Source organism: Eretmochelys imbricata, chromosome 9, assembly GCF_965152235.1.
Source record: "Eretmochelys imbricata isolate rEreImb1 chromosome 9, rEreImb1.hap1, whole genome shotgun sequence".
Lineage (NCBI taxonomy): Eukaryota > Metazoa > Chordata > Testudines > Cheloniidae > Eretmochelys > Eretmochelys imbricata.
In genome coordinates this window covers 75,547,104-75,567,250 of record NC_135580.1, presented here as the reverse complement: position 1 = coordinate 75,567,250, position 20,147 = coordinate 75,547,104, and the positions used below count along the sequence as shown (strand labels likewise).

Sequence of the window (20,147 nt, the reverse complement as noted above, 5' to 3'; positions counted from 1 at the left end):
AGAAAAAGTTAGAATTAAAAATTCCACATTAAAAATCACAGTAAAAAATACAGCAAGTGCTCTACTAGAAACACAATGTCATTGCTAAAACTACTAGCAACTATTTACTTATAAATATTTGATGAGTGTTTGCTATTAAAATAAAAATTAAATGGCACAATGACATGCATCTGCACAATGATAACAAAGGTTCATGATCAAGTAATAAGAGTAATAAAAAAAAATTTTAAAAGGTGCAGAACTGTTTAAATAGATTACCTTTAAGGAAGGGAGTGCAACTCAGGGCCCCACAGCAGCAGATAAGGCAAATTTGTGACCTGTTACGAGACTTTGTGTAGACGTACAATCTCAGAAGGGATTCTTTTAACTAGCCACCATCCCTGATTTTGCCCTTCAGCTGCTTGACCCCCCCCGCCAGTAAATTTCCGCCCCTTGCTCAGCCCCTGCCCATCCCCCCTCCAGTTTGCCGCCTTTGAACCCCTCTAAAGCAGCAGAGTCGGATCCCAAGGAAGGGCAGAGTGCGGGCAGCGGCTTCAGCAGCTGTTACTGAGCATGCCCGGTGCACCCTCAGCGGCCCCCTTCGGACAGGCAGCCGTTTGTGACGCTACCCCGGTAGGCGGGGCGCAGCGGCCCCGCCCCCCCTCCCCCCGCGCTGCCCGGGGGCCGGGCTGCCTGCCTGCCTGCGCTCACTGCCCCCGCTCCGGCGACTCGGCCAGCGCACACCCAGCACGAGGCGCCCGCGTCCCCGCCGCTCTGCTCAGCATGGTCATCCGAGTCTACATCGCCTCCTCCTCCGGCTCCGTGGCGGTAAGGAGCAGCCCGCGCCTCGCCGGCCCCGGCGCCAAGTTGCCACTGTTCCGCCAGCTAAACCCCGCCTCGCTCCCTTCTGCAGGGGCGGCGAGTTGGGGCACTGCGGGCAGTTTGGGGGCGTTTTCAGCTGGTGGTGTTCGTGCCTGTGGGTGTGAGGGACCTGGGGTGAGCCCGGATTGTACATCCGTCCGCAGGCGGGGGGAGGGTGAAACATCTGGCGGGGAGGGGGTTATTACACATCAGTGCAAGGGTGCTGGAACAGTTTGTATGGGGGGGCTGAGAGCCATTGAACCAAACTGTAAAGCCTATATATGATGGCAGCCCCTTCAAGCCAGGGGGGGCAGCAGCACCTATGCAGTCTGGGGGGAAGACGAGAGGGTTACACATCTGGCTGGGGGAAGTGGAGAGGAGAGGGTTACACGTGTCTGGGGCGGGGGAGGAGAGGGATACGCATCTGGCAAGGGGGAGGAGGAGAGGAGAGGGTTCTATTTTGAGACTGGGGGCCAAATCATGAGAAACCCACAGCAAAACTCCAATTGGCTTAAATGGGACCAGGGATTGGTCTATGTATGCCCAACTTCTGCTGGGAAGGTGGCCCTGTGTCTTTGTGATGCCTGAGTTCTTTTCTCTCTGGTTGCTTGCGCTGGGTTTTTTCCTCTTCTAGAGAGATCCTCTTCTTGCAGTCCAAATGCGTCAGTGAATGAGGAAACACAACTGTACAAGTGGCTTCCGTGTTTGTGTGTGTGAGAGAGACAGAGAGAGATGAAAGTTCTCTGGATATTTTAATGCATACTAAAAACCACTACAAGTTGCTCATCTGGAAACATGATAAAGAGGGTGAAACCTGAATGGTGACAATGATAAATGTGCAAATGTATGTTGCCTTCCCTGAGAGGCAGAGTTGGGAAAGTTGAGGTCTGATATAGGTAAATACCTACTTCCTGGTTTTTCTCTCCACCCTCCCATCCATCCGTGTTTGCTTCCTCACCCATCTCACTGGACCTTTCCTCACAAGCTCCAGGCCAGTGACAGCACATCTCCAGTTTTATACCTGAAGAAAGGTCATGGGTGAGGTTGAGATCTTTTTTTCCTGAAAGTGCTGTTACTTCCTAAAACTAAATTCTTTCCACCTAAAACAGATGTAATTTTTTCTTGTTTATGGAGAGAGAATCTAAGAAGTTAGTGGCTTTTTTACTTGTCTATTAAAGAGATTAAAATTATACACATTTTGCAATATTTCCCTCTTTTTTTTTTTTTCTTCTCAATCTTACTAGGAAATCCAAATATCTACTGCTTAGTCCAGCAGCAGTTTTGCATTGTTGAAATTCCTGCAATGTAATCATAGTGGAGTTTCTAAGTCCTTTTAAGCATTATAATAAACTCTGTATGAGACTTGAGGAGAGAGAGAGGGGGATCAGACAGTTGGATTGTGTTCTTATTCTTGCCATGAAATGGAATATGCCTTTCCCCTTTTCTGCCACATTCCAAGCTTATCCCTCAGGACAAGCCCAGTTATTTATAAGTGGGTAAACTATGCCTGCAGGCGGGTCCCCTTCCAGGCAGGAGTCCCCTCACTCACCTCTCTGGAGTATGGAATGCTTGATTAATAATTAAGAGAAATTTGCAGACTGTTCCCACTCCAGGGCTTATTCTAAATGGGAGGAGCAGCCTGTGCTTGAAGGTGTCCTGTGTTTACTGTTGCTGGTCACTGAAAAGAAAGCATTATTTCCTTTGTGATTTAGAAGTTTGCAACGTGACTTTTAATCTGACCTTCCACCACTCACTCCCAAATACTCTTCTTAAATAATTTCAGTGGAAAAGCAGTACATTTTTCACAGGCAGCCTCCTGCTGCTGGAATGTTCAGGCAAACCACAATGTTTATTCCTAAAGCTAGAGACAGTTGATCATGTCAGTGTTCTTTTTCAGTTACTTTATTTCTGATATGCCAAGTGATTAATGATGATGCTGGAAATATGTCTGGCTGCTGCTGTAGTGGTTTGAGTTTATTACTGTACTACTATGGAAATACTGAATTTTGAATCGTACACACTGAAACTTGTTCTATGATCAGTCGCAAACAAAGTTTAAAAATAAATACACAAAACTTTTTGTGCTTAGGGATGGGTAGTTATTGATTCAAATCTTCCTGAAGCTGGTAGTAACTCAAAGATGTGGACATCTGACTCTGTTTTGATTGTCTCTAGTAAAGATGGTCTGTCTCAGTTCAGATCATAGTGGACTTCACAAAAATCAAGAACACATTTTGGCCTGATCTACACTTGAAGGTTTTGCCAGTACAGCTATACCACTAGACTGTGTTCCTGTGGATGCAGTTTATACAAGCAAACCTGTTCTTTTGCTGGTGTGGCTTATTCCAGCTCCCTCCCCGTCCCACCCGGTGCAGCTAAAGCACAGTTTTACTGGTATAACTGCATCTACACAAGGGGCCTTAGTGACTTTTGGAGCCTGATAATTGAAACCAAAAGGCCAGGAGACTAAACTAATCTTTCCGATGAAGTGAGCTGTAGCTCACGAAAGCTTATGCTCAAATAAATTTGTTAGTCGCTAAGGTGCCACAAGTACTCCTTTTCTTTTTAATCTTTCCCTGTCATTGCTGGTTAGTGTAGTTTGGTTTGCAGTGTTGTTAAGCTAGATGGAAATCATTTTCAGAGGAGGACTGTGCAAAATATACAGTCCTGTTCCACTAAATTTTGCCTCTCCAGTTCCATGGGTTATATACAAGTACTAGAAATCTAAATACTAAGTTGGGTGAACTAGAGCAGTGGTTCTCAACCAGGGGTGTGTGTACTCCTGGGGGAACACAGAGGTCTTCCAGGGGGCACATCAACTCATCTAGATATTTGCCTAGTTTTATAACAGGCTACATAAAAAGCACTAGCAAAGTTAGTACAAACTAAAATGTCATACAATCACTTGTTTATACTGCTCTATATAGTATACACTGAAATGTATAGTATTTATATTCCAATTGATTTATTTTGTAATTATACGGGACAAATGAGAAAGTAAGCAATTTTTCAGTAATAGTGTGCAGTGACTCTTGTGTATTTTTATGTCTGATTTTGTAAGCAAGTAGTTTTTAAGTGAGGTGAACCTTGGGGATACACAAGACAAATCAGACTCCTGAAAGGGGTATAGTAGCCTAGAAATGTTGAGAGCCATTGAACTAGAGAGCCTGGCATTAAATGAGGATAATGGCATAACAGGCATCATGGAAACTGGGAATGAGGATATTCAATGGGACATAGTAATACAAGGGTACAAAATATATAGCAGAAGTGGCCAAGTTTACTGCTCTGAGCCGCATATGACAATCTTCAGAAGTATGAGAGTTGAGGGGCGCCTGCCAGGGCTCGGGGCTTCTGCCCTGTGGGAGGCATCTGTAAGCCGCATTTTAACTATAAAAGAGTTGCCTGCGGCTCGTGAGTCATAGTTTGGCCACCCTTGATATATAGGAATGACATAGTAGGGTGTGCTGTTAGGGGATTGGCACTGTATGTTTAAAAAAAAAAAGCATAGAATCAAATAAGGTGAAAATCTTAAATGAATAAAACTGTACTATAGAATCTCTATGAATAGACATTCCATGCTTGAATAAAGAGGGTATAGCAGTACGAGTATGCTACTGAACACCTGACCAGGATGGTGACCGTAATTATGAAATGCTAACGGATGTTAGAGAAATGCAATAATAATGGGTGATTTCAACTATCCTCATATTGACTGGATACATGTCATCTCAAGGCATGATACATGATAAATGTCTGATTCTTGGAGCTAGTTCTGGAACCCACAAGGGGAGACGCAATTCTTGATTTAGGCTATGGCTACACTGGCACTTTACAGCACTACAGCTTTCTCACTCGGGTGTGAAAAAACACCGCCCTGAGCGCAGCAAGTTACAGCGCTGTAAAGCATCAGTGTAAACAGTGTCCCGCGGCTCCCAGCACTCTAAGCTAATCCCCTCATGAAGATGGAGTACCAGGAGATGGAGTACCAGTACCACACTCGCCCTTCAAAGCACCCCCGCTGCAGCGCTTCGAAGTTTTAAGTGTAGCCATGCCCTTAGTCCCAAGTGGAGCACAGGATCTGGTCCAAGAGGCACTTACAGCTGAACCATTTGGTAATAGTGACCATAATATAATTAAATGTAGGATCCTTGCAAGGGGGAAGATACTAAAAAAATCCCACCACAGTAACATTTAACTTGAAAAGGGGGAGCTACACAAGGACACTAGTTAGACTGACATTAGTTGGACTGAAATTAAAAAGAGCAGGCCCAAGGCTGAAGGGCCTGCAAGCAGCATGGAGATTACTTAAAAACACCAGAATAGAAGCTTTGTCTTTTTTTATTTGGGTTATACATTAAAGTCTGTCAGAGGACCAAACGAATGCTACCATGGCTAAACAGCAGAGTAAATAGGTCATTAGAGGCACAAAGACATCTTTTAAAATTTGGAAGTAGATGTTAATGTGGAATGTAGAAAGATGCACAAACTCTGTCAAATAAAATATAATAAGGCAGGCCAGGAAAGAATTTGAGAAGCAACTTGCTAAAGATGCAAAAACTAACAGTAAAATATTTTTAAGTTTCTCAGGCTTCTTGCTTCTGATGAACAGGCAGGGGAGCCTATAGATGACAAAGGTATTAAAGGAGCATTCAAGGCAGACAAGACCATTGTGGAGAAGATAAATGAATTCCTTTCATTGGTCTTTACTGCAGAGGATGGCTGGAAGATACCCACATCAGAGAGATTCTTTTTGGGTGACAAACCTGAAGTACTGTCCCAAATTGATGCCTCAGTAGAAGAGGTTTTAGAACAAATTGATAAATTAAACAGTAGTAAGTTACCAGGACTATATGGTATTCACCCAAGAGTTCTGAAGGAATTCCAATATGAAATTGCAGATCTACAAACTGTACTGTGTAACCTATCACTGAAATCAGCCTCTGTACCAGATGACTGGAAGGCAGCTAATGTAATGACAATTTTTAAAAAGAGCTTCAGAGGAGATCCTAGCAATTACAGGCCAATAAGCCTAACCTCAGAACTGGGCAATTTGGCAGAAACTATAGTAAAGAACAGAATTATCAGACACATGGATAAACAGGATTTTCTAGGGGAAGAGTCAGCTCAGCTTTTGCAAAGAGAGGTCATGCCTCACCAATCTATTAGAATTCTTTGAGGGGGTCAGCAAACATGTGGATAAGGGTGTTCCGGTGGATATAGTGTACTTGGATTTTCAGAAAGCCTTTGACTAGGTACTTCACCAAAGGGTCTTAAGGAAACTAAGTAGCTATGGTATAAGAGGGAAGGTCCTTTCATGGATTGGTTCTAAATTGGCTATTACCACAGGAAGTGTTATGAACTTCAAAGGACTGTACTTAACAATGTGGCATGCAAGCATGGACTTTTGGAACAAACAGAATCAAGCGATTTGCTTGGGACTCTCTAGAGGAAGGTGAATGTAAATTTCTCCCCACCCCCTGATTATGCAAAAATCCAGCCTTTTGAAGCTATGTCCTGATTACCTGTTCCAGGAGTCTGAAGATCAAAGGCCTGAGCAGTATAAATGAAAGACTAGTCTGTGCATGGGTTTGCTTGTTCTGGGCTAAAGCTGTTAGGAACTTGTAACCACAGAAAAACCTCTTTGTGGAGTTTGAAGGACTGTCTGCTGGAGTTAGGGGGTATCTCTGGTAAACTTATTAGCGTGTGTAGGTTCTTTTATTGTTTTTAACATGTTTTCTCTAATGCTTTCACCTTAAAGAAATTATACACGTGTTCTTATAATTGCTGGCATTTGTATTGTTCATAGCCTTCAAAGAGAAAGCAAAATGCAGACACTGGCTGTCTAAGCAGTCTGGCTTGCTGAAAGTATCACAGTATAGGCAGGGAACTTTGCAGCCTGGAAAAACCTCAGTCAGGAGCGAGAGAAACGTGGTCTCCACCCAGGAGAGGTGATGGCTGAGGAACCGAGACTTGAGTGGTTCTTTGTGGATCACAGAGGGGTTATACAGGTGCAATTTCTCTGAACGGAGACAATGTTGATCTCTTGTGGAAGGAAATTCTGTAGGTGTGAGCCACACAGAAAACCGGTGTCCCTATTTCTGAGAGTCTAGGCTGTGTTTTTGACAATTGCACGGTTCCAGATAATAAAAGCCTTGTCTTCACTAGTGACTTACTCAGGTGCAAGTTGCAACAGTGTATCTGAATCAGTGCAAGTTGAAAGGGTGCAGTGTGTTGGTGTTTCTTATCTTACTTTGGGTGCAGAGAGTGCATTAAGTCCTCCCAGAACATTGCCTGCCAGCATTGCAGGGCATGTGGATTCATTGTCTCTATCCTACAATTCCCAACAGAACTCTCTCAAGCTAGGCATTATGTAGCACCAGAGGCAGATTAAGATTTATTGGGGCCCTGGGCACCAAGTAGGGTTGCCAACTTTCTAATCACAGAAAACCGAACACCCTTGCCCTGCCCCGAGTCCTGCTCCTTCCCTGAGATCCCGCCCGTTCCACAAGGCCCCGCTCACTCCATCCGCTTTTCCCCCCCTGTCACTCGCTCTCCCCCACCCTCACTCGCTCATTTTCACTGGGTTGGGGCAGGGGGTGGGGTGTGGGCTCCAGGATGGGACCAGAAACAAGAGGCTCAGGGTGCAGGAGGGGCTGGGGATTGGGGCCAAGCGGTTTGGAGTGTGGGAGGGGCTCTGGGATGGGACAGGGGGCTGGGGTGTGGGAGGGAGGGAGTTCAGGCTCTGAGCTGGGGGTGCAGGCTCTGCAGTGGGGCCAGAAATGAGGGGTTCAGAGTGCAGGAGGGGGCTCAGGGTGGGGGTAAGGAGTGCAGGCTCTAGGCAGCGCTTACCTCAGGCAGCTCCTGGGAAGCAGCCGGCGTGTCCCTCTGGCTCCTAGGAGCCTGGTAGGGAGCCTGCCAGCCCTGCTGCGCTGCCAACCGGATGTTTAACTGCCGACCAGAGCTGCCAGGGTAAAAACCAGACACTGGCAACCCTAGCATCAAGAACATTCAGGTCCCCCACATCCCACTCGCCACAGGGCCCCACCCCCTCCTCTGCCCCAGTCTAGAAGCCAGAGCTGGGCCATGGTAAGGGCTGCCCAGGAACCCCGGGCCGCTATGGGGCGGGGGACATGTGGTGGCTCTTGTGTTAACTTGTCACTGCATAGCGCACATTTCCACCTCTTCACATCTTTTTGTTTGTTCCGACGGATGCTTGGAATGGTTCTTTTGCAAGGTGATGCGCACATGTGCCATGAGGTGCAAGGGATGTGCCATTATACCCTCATGCTACCAGTGCTGATGCCATGGAGGAGAATGACAAGCCTTCGCCTGAGCCAGTGCCATATAGACTGTGTGCTGGCATATCTGGCTATTAGGAAGAGCCCGTCACCATTTTGGGGGTGGATCTCAAGGAGGTGAGGACCTAGATTTCATTATTTTCATTTATATATTCAGTGTTTTATTAAAAACTGTTTTTGTTTTATTTTGCTGCTCTTTTTGGTTTGGAGTGGAACTGATTCTTTCTTCCTTTCCCCTTTAGGAGCCAGACATAGGATTTAGTCCTGGTCTGGAGAGAGGACATCTCTAGTGAGTAATCCCATCTCTCTTCCCCCACATAATGTAGTGGAGTTCACAGGGGAATGTATTGCTTCTTGGTGATGGCTGGAGGAAGGGAACAGCAGCAAGTGGGTTCTGGAGCAACACAGGATGGTAAGTGGATTTACTTTGGGGAAGGGGCATGTGAGCTACGGGGTGGGTAGATTTGCTGTGATTCCTGTAACTCATGGTCCTTTTCTGTATTCTCTTTTCCACGTATTAGGGCTGTGGGAGAGGCTGATGAGGCATCACCCAGACTTGTTATAGCAGTCCCAATAAAGTAAGTATATTGGTGGAGTTTGTGTGTCTACCAAGTAACCATGATTCTTGCATTTTGTATTTTTGTAGGTAAATTCCTCTGGACATCCCTCTGTCTGTTCCCATTTCCCCCAAATTAGGAAGTGTTCGCTTAAAAGAAAAAAATGAATAAACCTTTTTTCCCCATTCTGTTCGTGTGCCTTGCTGTGTTCCTTTTAAGTTTTGGTGGAGGTTTGCATGGTTCTGTTTGCACAAGCAATGCAGAGTGAGACAGCATAAGCTGACATGGTGCTTAGCCTTGCTAAGCAAATGCAGTTACATTTTTGTCTGTGGATGTATAGTGTTTTACAGGCATCCTTTGAGATGCAAGGATGGAAGCAAAGCCAGAATGCAATGGCGTGAATAAAGCTGAATAGCATTCACTGACACTTGTAATCCAAAAGCCTTAAACAGAAGAAGCATCCCTATCTGAACTGTGTATATCTTCTTTTCTGATTGTGTGTTTAGTACAAATCAGTCCTGCTAAATGATATGAAGAAGAAAATACTGGTAGACATCTCATTTTATTTTTCATCATACTGTGACTAATCTGGTGCAGGCTTCCATTGAACTGCATAATTTGGTGGAAATCAAATGGATGTGTAGTTTTAAGAACAATCATTCATTTTTTAAAATATATTTATATTTTATTTAATATATACAACATAATACGATTGAGCAGTGACTTTTTAATGGGCACACTACTGAGTTTAGTTGCACGTCTTCTGTAAACAACATCTGCATGAGGTATTCCTTTATATTGCTAGTAGCTCCCACGCTGAATGTCTCTCTTGATAGAATAATATTAATTATTCTAAATAAGGGTTATCAGATGGTGGAAAATGAAATGTTACATGAATATGTCTGAATGGTTCACCTGGGATGCATACTTTTTTTTTTTTAAATAGATCTTCTGATTTCCTAAAACAAAACACCACAAACCACTATTCCAAACCCTGGAAGGGAAGATGGAATGATTTAAAACATTACATTCAGATTTTCAACGGAAATCCAAAGATTAAAGTGATTGGAGTTGTTGCAAAAGCTGACGACAAATTGAAATAAAAACCGCAGTGGCAGGCATTCTACTATTTTTAAATAGAAAGGATTTACTAAATAAATGAGTAATATATACACAGATATGGGGAATTGTACTGCAGAAAGAAGGCTGAAAAGGGCTTTCTGTTAAGAATATTTATATGCTGCATATGTAACTATGGGAAATACCTGCTTTACAGGGTGTATGTTTTCATAGCGCTTTGATGAAGTAGGGCCCAATCCTGCAAGGAAATGAGTGGACTCCACTCGCTTTGGTGAGCATCTACTTTTAACTGAAGTCACTTTGCAAGCTCTGACCCATACACTGGCATGTAAGTGTTAAGTATGTATTGTATTAATAAATATTTACAGAGTTAAAGCAAATAAATTTATTTTCCCTGAGGCATTGACTGAAGCATTCAAGTTACACTCGCCAAATTCCCATAGAAATTAGTGGAGCTGCACATATGAATGAGGGTGGAGGGTGCCAAAACAGGGTTGTATGCAAGGTTGGTGTAGAAATTTATTATGTTGCTTATCCCAGTTTCTCCTTTTTTGCTTTTCGTTTTTCTTATTTAGGGTAGTGGGGTGGGGGGGAGAGAATCATGACTGAGACCAGCACTGTAAGGAAAACACAGAGCTAGCAGAAATGTCTCCCTGTATTTTAAGTGGGAGATTCAAGATTTTGACTCTGATTGTAGCAATGATATTTATTACCTTCACTATAGCCTTATGAGGTTACTACTCTTTTTCCAGGTGCATTGTCTAGATTAGTGATGGTTTTCCATAGATGGGTCCCTTCTGGCCTCAGATTGTGATAATTTAGCCTGACCTCCTGTATAATACAGGACAGAGAACTTCCCCCCAAGTAATTCCTAGAGAAGATTTAACAAAAAAAAGATCCAATCTTGATTTAAAAATGGTAAGTGATGGAGGATCCACCACAACCCTTGGCAAATTTTTCCAATGGTAATTGCTCTCACTGTTAAAAAAAATGTATGCTTTATTTCCCTTCTGAATTTGTATATCTTCAACTCACAGCAGTGTTACTTTCCTAGATGACTGTATTAGTCAGTGATCTGGAAAATTAAATTATCTCTAGATCCTATAGAACTGTTACATTATTTAAAAAGGTTTATACTTAAACAGGAAGATGTTTCAAGAGTGTTGTTTGCAGCACTGGATATAGTCCTGTTTATGGTGGTGTGCACCCATATTTTGGGCAAAGGCTGGAACATCTAAAAGGGAAGGCTTAAAAAAGGCTGTAGGACTCAGCGGAACATATCCGAAGAATACCAACAACGAAGAGTAAAACAAAAAGGAGTTGTGGTCAGGTCAAGAAGTCTTGGATACACCGAATGTACCTGAGCCCTGATTCAGGAAAGGTCTTAAGCACGTGCTTAACTCCATCCCTGTTCAGGACTGCCACTTCAGACCATGCTTGGTCTCATGGACTTAAGTGGGACTTCAGTGCATGCTTAAGTGCTATCCTGAATAGGGGTGCTTTTTTGAATTGGGTCTCTAGTGCTGGAACATTTAAAAGTCTGTCAGCATTACCATTAGAAGCACAAATTTTCAGCATGGCTCTTTATGTGATGGTAAAAATTCACCAAGCCTGAAACTTGGCAGATACTTCTTGGTTTAGGACTGTTTAAAAAAATTGCTTAGCAGCTACATTTATACAGTTCACTTGACAACCTGGAGAACTTAAACAGCTTCTATTTTCATATGTAATAAATAAATTACAGGTAGAAGGAATCATGGTTTAAATCACCAGAAAACTTAATGGAGGAAAATTCAAGTCTTTTACTCCCACAATTGCAATAAGAGTATTTTTAGGCAATACTTAAACATGAAACTTAAACACAGCAGTTTTCTACCAGGGATACTCTGAATGTGACTCACTGCTGTGGTTAGAACCACAGTAGAAATGTTAACTGCAACTAAGTTTTCCGTGCATGCTCTCCCATACTGAGAAAAATTAGGAATGCAGAAAGTAGAGCTGTAATTGATTACTCCTGATACCATCATTCAGAGGTCTTTCTGCAAGAAACCCTCTACTCTGTTAGAAATGGGTGTGCCACCCTGTCCACAGGCGCCGCCCCTGCAGCTCCCATGGGTCACGGTTCCCAGCCAATGGGAGCTGCGGGGGCAGCGTGCGGTGTCTGTTGGCTGCCCCTACACATAGGAGCTGGAGGGGGGATATGCCACTGCTTCTGGGAGCCATGAGGAGTGGGGCAAGCCCCCAACCCCACTCCCCGGCATGAGCTCATGGGTCAGATGAAAACGTCTGGCGCATCAGATGCGGCCCCCGGGCCATAATTTGCCCACCCCTGATCTATATGACACCTTCATTTTATACATTTTTTTTTTTTTTTAATTATTTTCACTCTAAAACAGAAGGCATCAGATGGACACAGCTGATGACCCAGACTTCATCAGACATAGAGATTGGGATCAGTCACACACTTTACTTGCATCATTAACAGAGGTTGTGAGTGTATATCACATTCAGACGTCAGACTTAGACACTACGGTAGGTTTATTGAAAACATCCATTGCCTTAAACATAAGTCAAAATAAATTGATAGCAGCATCGTAGAAACACAAAACAAGCAGCCTCAAGGGAAAAATAATAATTTTCACCTAATACCACATTTTTATGCGTTTGATGGTTTCCAGGCTGCATTAAATTCCTGGGATGAGCTCCCAGCCCCACTGAAGTCAGTGGAAATTTTGCCATTGACTTAGCAAGACCGAAATTTCATAGTGGTATGCAGGACTTCATCATGCCATTGATCTGTACTTTATCATTGTGACAGGCATATTGTAGGCCAGGGCATCTGACAATGTGACCACAGCTGCAAATGTATTTAGAGGAACAGTAAATGTAAGAGGAAAATCCAAACTTTCTCAGCTGGCTTGGACGGCAGCGAAGCTCATGTTAACTTGTTCCTTCAGAAAGAATGAACATAGATTTTTCCAGATAGGAAACAGAGGCAACATAAGTGACTAGAAATAAATATGGTGAACAAGCTACTCTGAGAGTAGTTGTGAATCACTTTTTGTTAATGGGTATTGAAAGTCCTGATTATATTCTGGAATCACCTTTCTGCCCTACATGGCAGATATGCAAGTAGTCTGGGGGCATAAATTCATAAACAACCTTCGTATTTGATTCACTTTTTCTTATCTCTGCTTCCTTTCATCTTGGTAGCTTGCTCCGGAGTTAACAGGCAGATGCCCATGTATTACACACAGAGGACTGAGGTTTGTGTGTGTGCATGCTGTGTGAAGATCAAACAAACGCCATAAAGCCACTGTGGTGTACGTTTCTTCTTGCAAGTAACACCTGTGTAAATGGAGAAGGGATTGTACTGAACACAGGATGCCCAAATATGTGTCAAAGAAAATGATGTTTTGGGGCCATAATTAGCAGCAAGGAAACTAGAACAGCCAATACTTGATGCTATTAGTAGAGTCAAACCAGCAGGGTGAGACTTGTGAGCATGGGGGACTGGACTTTCTTGGCTGCTGGCTCACGACTGTAGAACTCACTTCTACAATGAATAAGAGTGGCTGTGGGCCATAGTTCTTCAAGAGCAAAATGCAGAACTCACGTGGCTTAGCTTGTGCACATGAAGTACATAATAATAATTTTTAAACTGTGAGGGAGTGGGAGAAAAACGTAAGTAATAAAATAAAATCAAGTATTCAAATGGTGAAGAGCATGGTCTAAAAATATGGAAGAGATGGGAGGGGAGCTTCAGAAGTGACCCTCAGATTGCAGCATTGTCCTTGATCTTGTCTGAAGTTTGAGTCGTCATGAGACACCAGTAATGGCATGTTGTTCGGGACAGGGTAGAAGTTAGCTGTTATGCTAAAGTTGGCATGAGTAGACGCAGAGAGAAAATGATGGAAATGGATGAGAGACCACTGCTCTTGCATTGTTGGTGAGGATGACTCTGCTGTACAGGGCAAATTCTGCTTTCTTTATTCATGCAAATAGTGACTTCAGGGGAACTGCTTGTGAGCCAAGTACTTCAAAGGGAATAAGAACTTCAGAGTTTTTGGCCCTGTGTCACTAGGGTAAGCAGGATTTGGCCATATGACTGTGGCTACAGAAAATAGTTATTCTAAAACTTGCCGTGTTGCCTACTCTCACAAGTCTTAACGTTGGTGTTTTTCTTAAAACCCCAGCTCTTCTTGTCATGCTATGTCATAAGAATCTTTGTTTTCATTTTTAAAAAATAAGTTTTTCTAGCCCTCATGGTTATAAAGAAAAGAGCTGAAGGTATCCTATAGATCAGTGTTTCCCAAACTTTGGATGCCACTTGTTCAGGGAAAGCCCCTGGCAGGCCAGGCCGGTTTGTTTACCTGCCGCGTCCGCAGGTTTGGCTGATCGCGGCTCCCACTGGCCGCGGTTCACCGCTCCAGGCCAATGGGGGCTGCGGGAAGCGGCGGCCGGTATGTCCCTCGGCCCGCGCCACTTCCCGCAGCCCCCATTGGCCTGCAGCGGCGAACCACGGCCAGTGGGAGCCACGATTGGCCGAACCTGCGGACGTGGCAGGTAAACCGGCCTGGCCCGCCAGGGGCTTTCCCTGAACAAGCAGCGTCCCAAGTTTGGGAAACACTGCTTTAGATTAAAAATCCAGAACACAAATAAATAAAAGAAAATTAAAAAAAAAAATCAAGGATTTTTGAAAGCCTGGGGTTTGCTATAATGGACTTGACGTTTCAACTATATTGATTTTGTCCAGAATGACTTTTGTATTATTTTCCTGGTTATCTTTTCAAACCATTTACTCTTTACATTGAGCTAGTCCTGTATCTCCATTTAAAAAAAATAAAATAACTTTCTTTTCATTTTTCAGAGAAAAATGGCTAATACAGGCTCACATTGGTGATTTTTCAATACTGAAGACATTGTTTTAAGTCCTATAAAATATGAATGCATTAAAGATGGAAAGTAACAGATCAGCAACAGTTTGATTTACATTAGGTTCCTATAGTTTTTATTACACTTTTTCTTAAAAGAGATTTAATTTTAAAGATGAGTTAAATACAAATATGTTCAGTAAAGCAAAAAATTGGTATTGTAAACTGCAGATCTTTCAGTCTTATCGGAACATTTATTCTCTCTGTTTACTTGCTCTAAAAATATCCTTTTTCTTACTTAGCTCTTGTGGTTTGTAAGAAACTTGGCTACATTTTTTTAACTCCATTGTTAACCATAGCAAAGTTATTCTTTCATCACGTCCCCCCAAAACAAACATCCCAAGCCCTTTCGTTCTGCTCTGTACCCCTGAACACAAAGCTCATCATCACCACTGCAAAGTCACAAATCCTGGCAAATATCAAATTCTTTGCAGCTGTTTCCAATAAATAAATCTAAACTTTAGCCTTCTACTGGTCATCCATTTATGGCGACTCCTGATTTAAGGTTGACTGCTCCAGCTGCTTCTCAAGGAAGTGATAGCCATCGCTGTGTAGTCTGGGATAATGGAAATTTCAGAGTGGAGTGAATTTGACCTACGCCTATGTTTTTACTATGGCTCCAACATTATGGCAGTTAACCCTCTCCCAGATTTCAGCTGCTTCCAATTTTTCATAGGCTCAGATTCAATCTAAGCCTTCTTGGAGACTCTTTCTTTCCACACATTTACAATCTGCAAGGGATAATCTTGGCTTTCAGAATTAGACTCACTGAAAACATGATTTTGAACAGTGCTCGACAGCCACAATCTGGTCCAGATTTTCAGAAGCTCAGTTCCCACTTTGGCATGTAAATAAGGTGGCTGTGTTTTCACTAGTGCACAGCACCTAAGTCACTCCCACTCAGTAGGAGCTGCTGGGTGCTGAGCACTTTTGAATATCTAAACCAGGGGCGGGCAAACTTTTTGGCCTGAGGGCTGCATCGGGTTTCTGAAATTGTATGGAGGGCCAGTTAGGGGAGGCTGTGCCTCCCCAAACAGCCAGGCATGGCCTGACCTCCGTCCCCTGTCTGACCCCCCCCCTCCCCCCACACACACACACGCTTCTTGCCCCCAGCGGCACTCCTGGGACTCCTGCCCCATCCAACCCTCCCTGTTACCTGACGGCCCCCTGGGGACCGCTGCCCCATCCACCCCCCCGCTCTCTGTCCCCTAACTTCACCCTGCCGGCCCATCCAATCCTCCCCCTCCTTCCTGACTGCCCTCCCCTCCTGGGACCCCTGTCCACCCCCTCCCCACATGGCTCCCTGTCCCCTGCCTGCCCCTGGCACCCCCATCAACCCATCTCCTTCCTTATTTCCCACCCACCCACCCCGGGACCCCTGCCCTGTTCCCCGGTCCCTGACCACCTCCCAAACTTCCCTGCCCTCTATCCAACCCCCTGCTTCCTGACCCTTTACTGCGCTGCCTGGAGCACCAGTGGTTGGCGGCACGGCTGCACCAGGACAGGCAGCTGCGCCGTGCAGCACAGAGCACTATGTCAGGCCGGGCTCTGCAGCTGCGGTGCCCCAGGAGCTCGCAGACCCGCCGCCCAGAGCATTGCACCTGCGGTGCAGTGAGCTGAGGCTGCGGGGGAGGGGCCAGGGGCTAGCCTCCGGGGCCAGGGGCTCAGGGGCCGGGTAGGATGGTCCCGTGGACCAGATGTGGCCCGCGGGCTGTAGTTTGCCCACCTCTGATCTAAACTTTTAATTTTGTCATGTCCCAAAAGAATCTTGGCTCCTGGAGGTGGCTAAAATCCCGCAGCACCTAAGTATCTGCCCCTGATCACTAGCATTGCTGCCTTGGTCTAGGTGCATGGGCACCTATCTCAGAACTGATAATCCCCAGAGTGATTCTCACACCAGGTGAAACTAGGCATGGTCCCAACTTTCTCATCTGCAGGGCCAATCCAGTTAGGTTTTCTCAGAGCACACCTAACTCTACACAAACTCCTTCCCCCTAGATCTTTTAGTTAGGCATGGACTGCTGTCATTCTTGCAAGAAACAAAGTAGGCACTAGCTACGGGAGAGGGTTGCCAGCTGAGTCCGCAGCAGAGATAGGCACCTCCCTCCAGCCTAGACTTAGATGCCTAAGTCCTGGAGGGAGGAGGAGAGCCTTAGGATCTGCTCAGCATCTGTTATTGGCTAGCTTAAGCAGCCCCTATCCTAATGTGCTGGCACTTGTGAGCCCACTTCTTAGGTGCCTGACTCTCCCCAAGCATTGTATAGGGAGTCTGGGTGCCTAATATTCACTGGGCTGCTGGGTGCCTAAAAACTAGGCACAGCAATACTTACCATTGCGGCGCCTGTGAGTTTCTGTGAATATAGTCCTAAGTGACTTGTTCTAAATCACAGGAAACCTGGGGGTGATAGAGGTGGGTTGGGAGCTCAGGAACTGCTTGCCCTGTGTTCACTCCATTAGACTGCATTGCCTCTCCCATATAACAAACATTCATTACTTAAGCCTTGTTTCAGAGTAGCAGCCGTGTTAGTCTGTATTCGCAAAAAGAAAAGGAGTACTCGTGGCACCTTAGAGACTAACCAATTTATTTGAGCATAAGCTTTCATGAGCTACAGCTTATTTCATCAGATGTAGCTCACGAAAGCTTATGCTCAAATAAATTTGTTAGTCTCTAAGGTGCCACAAGTACTCCTTTTCTTTTTACTTAAGCCTTGCAACCCCTCTGTGAGAGAGTTAATTATTATGCTTATTTTAGAAGATGGGAGGAGGAGAAACTGAGGCACGAAAGGGGGTCTTTTACCTGGGCCGAATACTGAGTCACTAGATGAGAACCAGTCTTAGAACTCCGAACTTCCTGACCATCAGCATTTATTCCTCCCGGCCATGGCACCTCCCACAGAATAATAATCAGAAAAATCTGACCATGATAAAATCTGAAATGCAGTACAAAGGCTTAGAGTTGAAGTGTAGTGCAGTTCACTGATCCAGCTTTTAAGCTAAAGCAACAGACAACAAAATCTAAGAATAAATGATGAAAGAGTGAAAATTCAGAGGAGATTGTTGCGCCAGGTGTCTTATACGTCTGGCTAAAGTGCTCCTATGAATTCAATTAGGGGGCTACTCCTGGAACCCCTGCCTTTCTTGCGAGCTTTACATTCTGTGCTGGCAGTTAAGACTGGCTAGGGTGTCTGCAGTCAGTACCTGGAATTGAGCTGTCGTGGCTTGTGGCAAAGCTATTTCCGCTGTGGGCCCCTGACTTGCCAGCTTGTTCTCCTTGGCAGTCTGCCACAGTCTGGCAGCTTTGGGAGCATGGCAGTCTTCAAAGCATAATGTAGTGTGTATTTATTTGGTTAAATGTATGTGTTGTTCCTGGCATTCTGATGGCTTCATATATTTTGACTCACAGCAGTTATGGTAGTTTTGTGCTACTTATAGTGGGGAGCTGGCATAATTGGTTCTTAATTTAATGTGATATAATACTTAGATGCTATGACTAGAAGTGCTTTAAAAATAAGTAAAATAAAATGTACCTAGCAGAAATGGAAGTAGGTCTATGTGTGTGTGACACAAGAACAGCTGTAAGTGTGGACGTGATTGGGTTCATATTCTTCTACTGGCTGTGTTTGTTAATGGATAACTAAGATAAGAGTTGACAGTCTGACCATGGGGAGGTTTCCTCTGTGTTAGTTTTGGACCAGACAAAGGCAGTTTTGAGGCTTGTAAAAAGTCAACTGTCACTCGCCTGATTTGTGAAAGGGGACAGGCTCTTTCATACTGTAAGGAAGTAATTTGTGTTTGACCATGATAAGTTTGGGTGTTGCTCTGCTCTGTGAAAAGGCAGAACACAGATGCCGGAAGGCATGGTTTGGCAATCTGACAGTATTTGTTTGGGTTCTGGTCTTAACCAACATTGTCAGTGTTTTAGGCCTGGAAGTTTGGTTAGTAAAATCTATGTATATTTTTATAGAAACTAATAGGAATAGAAACCTTTTCAGTAACTGAAATACAAAAGGGCTATTTTGTTTTGTATTTCAGTATTCCCTCCCGCCTCTTCTTCTCCCTGCACTGCTCCCCCACAGGCTGTGTGAGGAAAAGAACACAAATGGGAGAGGTGACTGCATGTAGTGGAGGAAGAGTGACACTGACTCTGTGCAAAGTGCTGTCAAATGCACAAAATAAACAGTGGAAGGAGAAAGGAACTTTAATGAGTCAGTTTTAGCAATTTTAGGGGTTACTTGTAATAACAGAAGGTAAATATATTCAGGCTGGAGTGTGCACTGTTTTTTAAGGTGAATGCTGTCCCTTTAACACAAGCAAAACAAAAGCCCAGTTGTAGACAGCTCTCTCAAAGCCCCTGGACTATTCCACAGGCAATCTTTCCCCTCTCTGTCTGCCAAACATTTAGTTTATAATCTTTTTTTTTTTTTGGTCACCTGTGCAAGGGGAGACAAAACTAAAGCTAGGGTTAGCCCTCTTGCACTCTTCTTATCACAGGGGTACTTAGATTTCATTACTTCATGTTGACATTTGCAGTTTGGAAACACCCTGGCTTCTCAAATAATAATCTTTGATTGGTACTAAGAGGCAATAGGCTCTATTAAAGTATAAAGTTCAGACTAATCAAACAATGGTCCCTGTGAGGTTGTTTGCAGGAGTCACAAAATAGGAGGTGTGGAAAGAAAGGCCAGTGCTGCTAATCTCATTTCACAAGATGATACTTGAAGCCCATGGTTCCTTGGGATCACAAAATGATGCATTCTGTGCTATGTTTATCTGTAAAATAGTGAGTTTTTTAGATGGGCTCATGTTGCACAGAATGGCATCTCCAGTAGTTGGCTGTTCCTCTTTGTTGCACACTGCTTGGATTGCATAATATTGAATTGAAGTTATAACACACTTAATTAGCACAAGCAACACATTTGTTTTCTCTACATGAATTTAGTTCTTCAATCATTCTCTCTGGCTAGGAAAAGGAGAAGTTGAATGTTTAGAAAGAGTTGACTGTGTAACTCCAAGGGGAGGATACAGATAGTCTGGAAGCTATATTTCTGTATTTTACTCCAATTTTTGCATGTTAATGTCTATAAAACTTTTGTGAATTGTTTTACATTGTTCTGACTGACCTTCAGCCTCCTGTCCAAGAAAATAAGTGTAAAGTCACCTCAATCCTTGGTAATATGATATGAAAGCCGAAGAAGATATCATTAGACTTAAGGAAAATACTGGGGACTGAAATTTATAACAGTTTTAGTAACATCCATGACCGCATGGTATCTCTTCATCTTACTCCACTGCCCATTACAACCCTTAAAAGGTCACATATGTTTAAAATATGCTATAGTGTATAATAAAATATCTGTTATGCACATATCCTTACTTGAAAGACATGGAAAATGTGGGTCCAGCAGTTTTCAACAGTCGTCAGGACGGATGGCCCA

General features: G+C 43.9%; 1 protein-coding gene and 1 long non-coding RNA gene across 2 annotated transcripts in view; both read left to right on the top strand.

Annotated features, from left to right (window-relative positions):
- Window positions 1-552: 552 nt before the first annotated feature.
- Window positions 553-20,147, top strand: part of SH3BGRL (SH3 domain binding glutamate rich protein like) — a 57,585-nt gene continuing 37,990 nt past the window's right edge. The window contains exon 1 of the mRNA XM_077825560.1: window positions 553-807. Coding sequence (XP_077681686.1) covers window positions 553-807 — 255 coding nt within the window. The remainder of the gene's footprint in view (window positions 808-20,147) is intronic.
- LOC144269927 (uncharacterized) lies at window positions 7,659-10,098 on the top strand. Its single transcript, XR_013347078.1, has 4 exons — window positions 7,659-8,258; window positions 8,384-8,553; window positions 8,663-8,719; window positions 9,645-10,098. It is a non-coding gene; the product is annotated as an uncharacterized LOC144269927 (long non-coding RNA).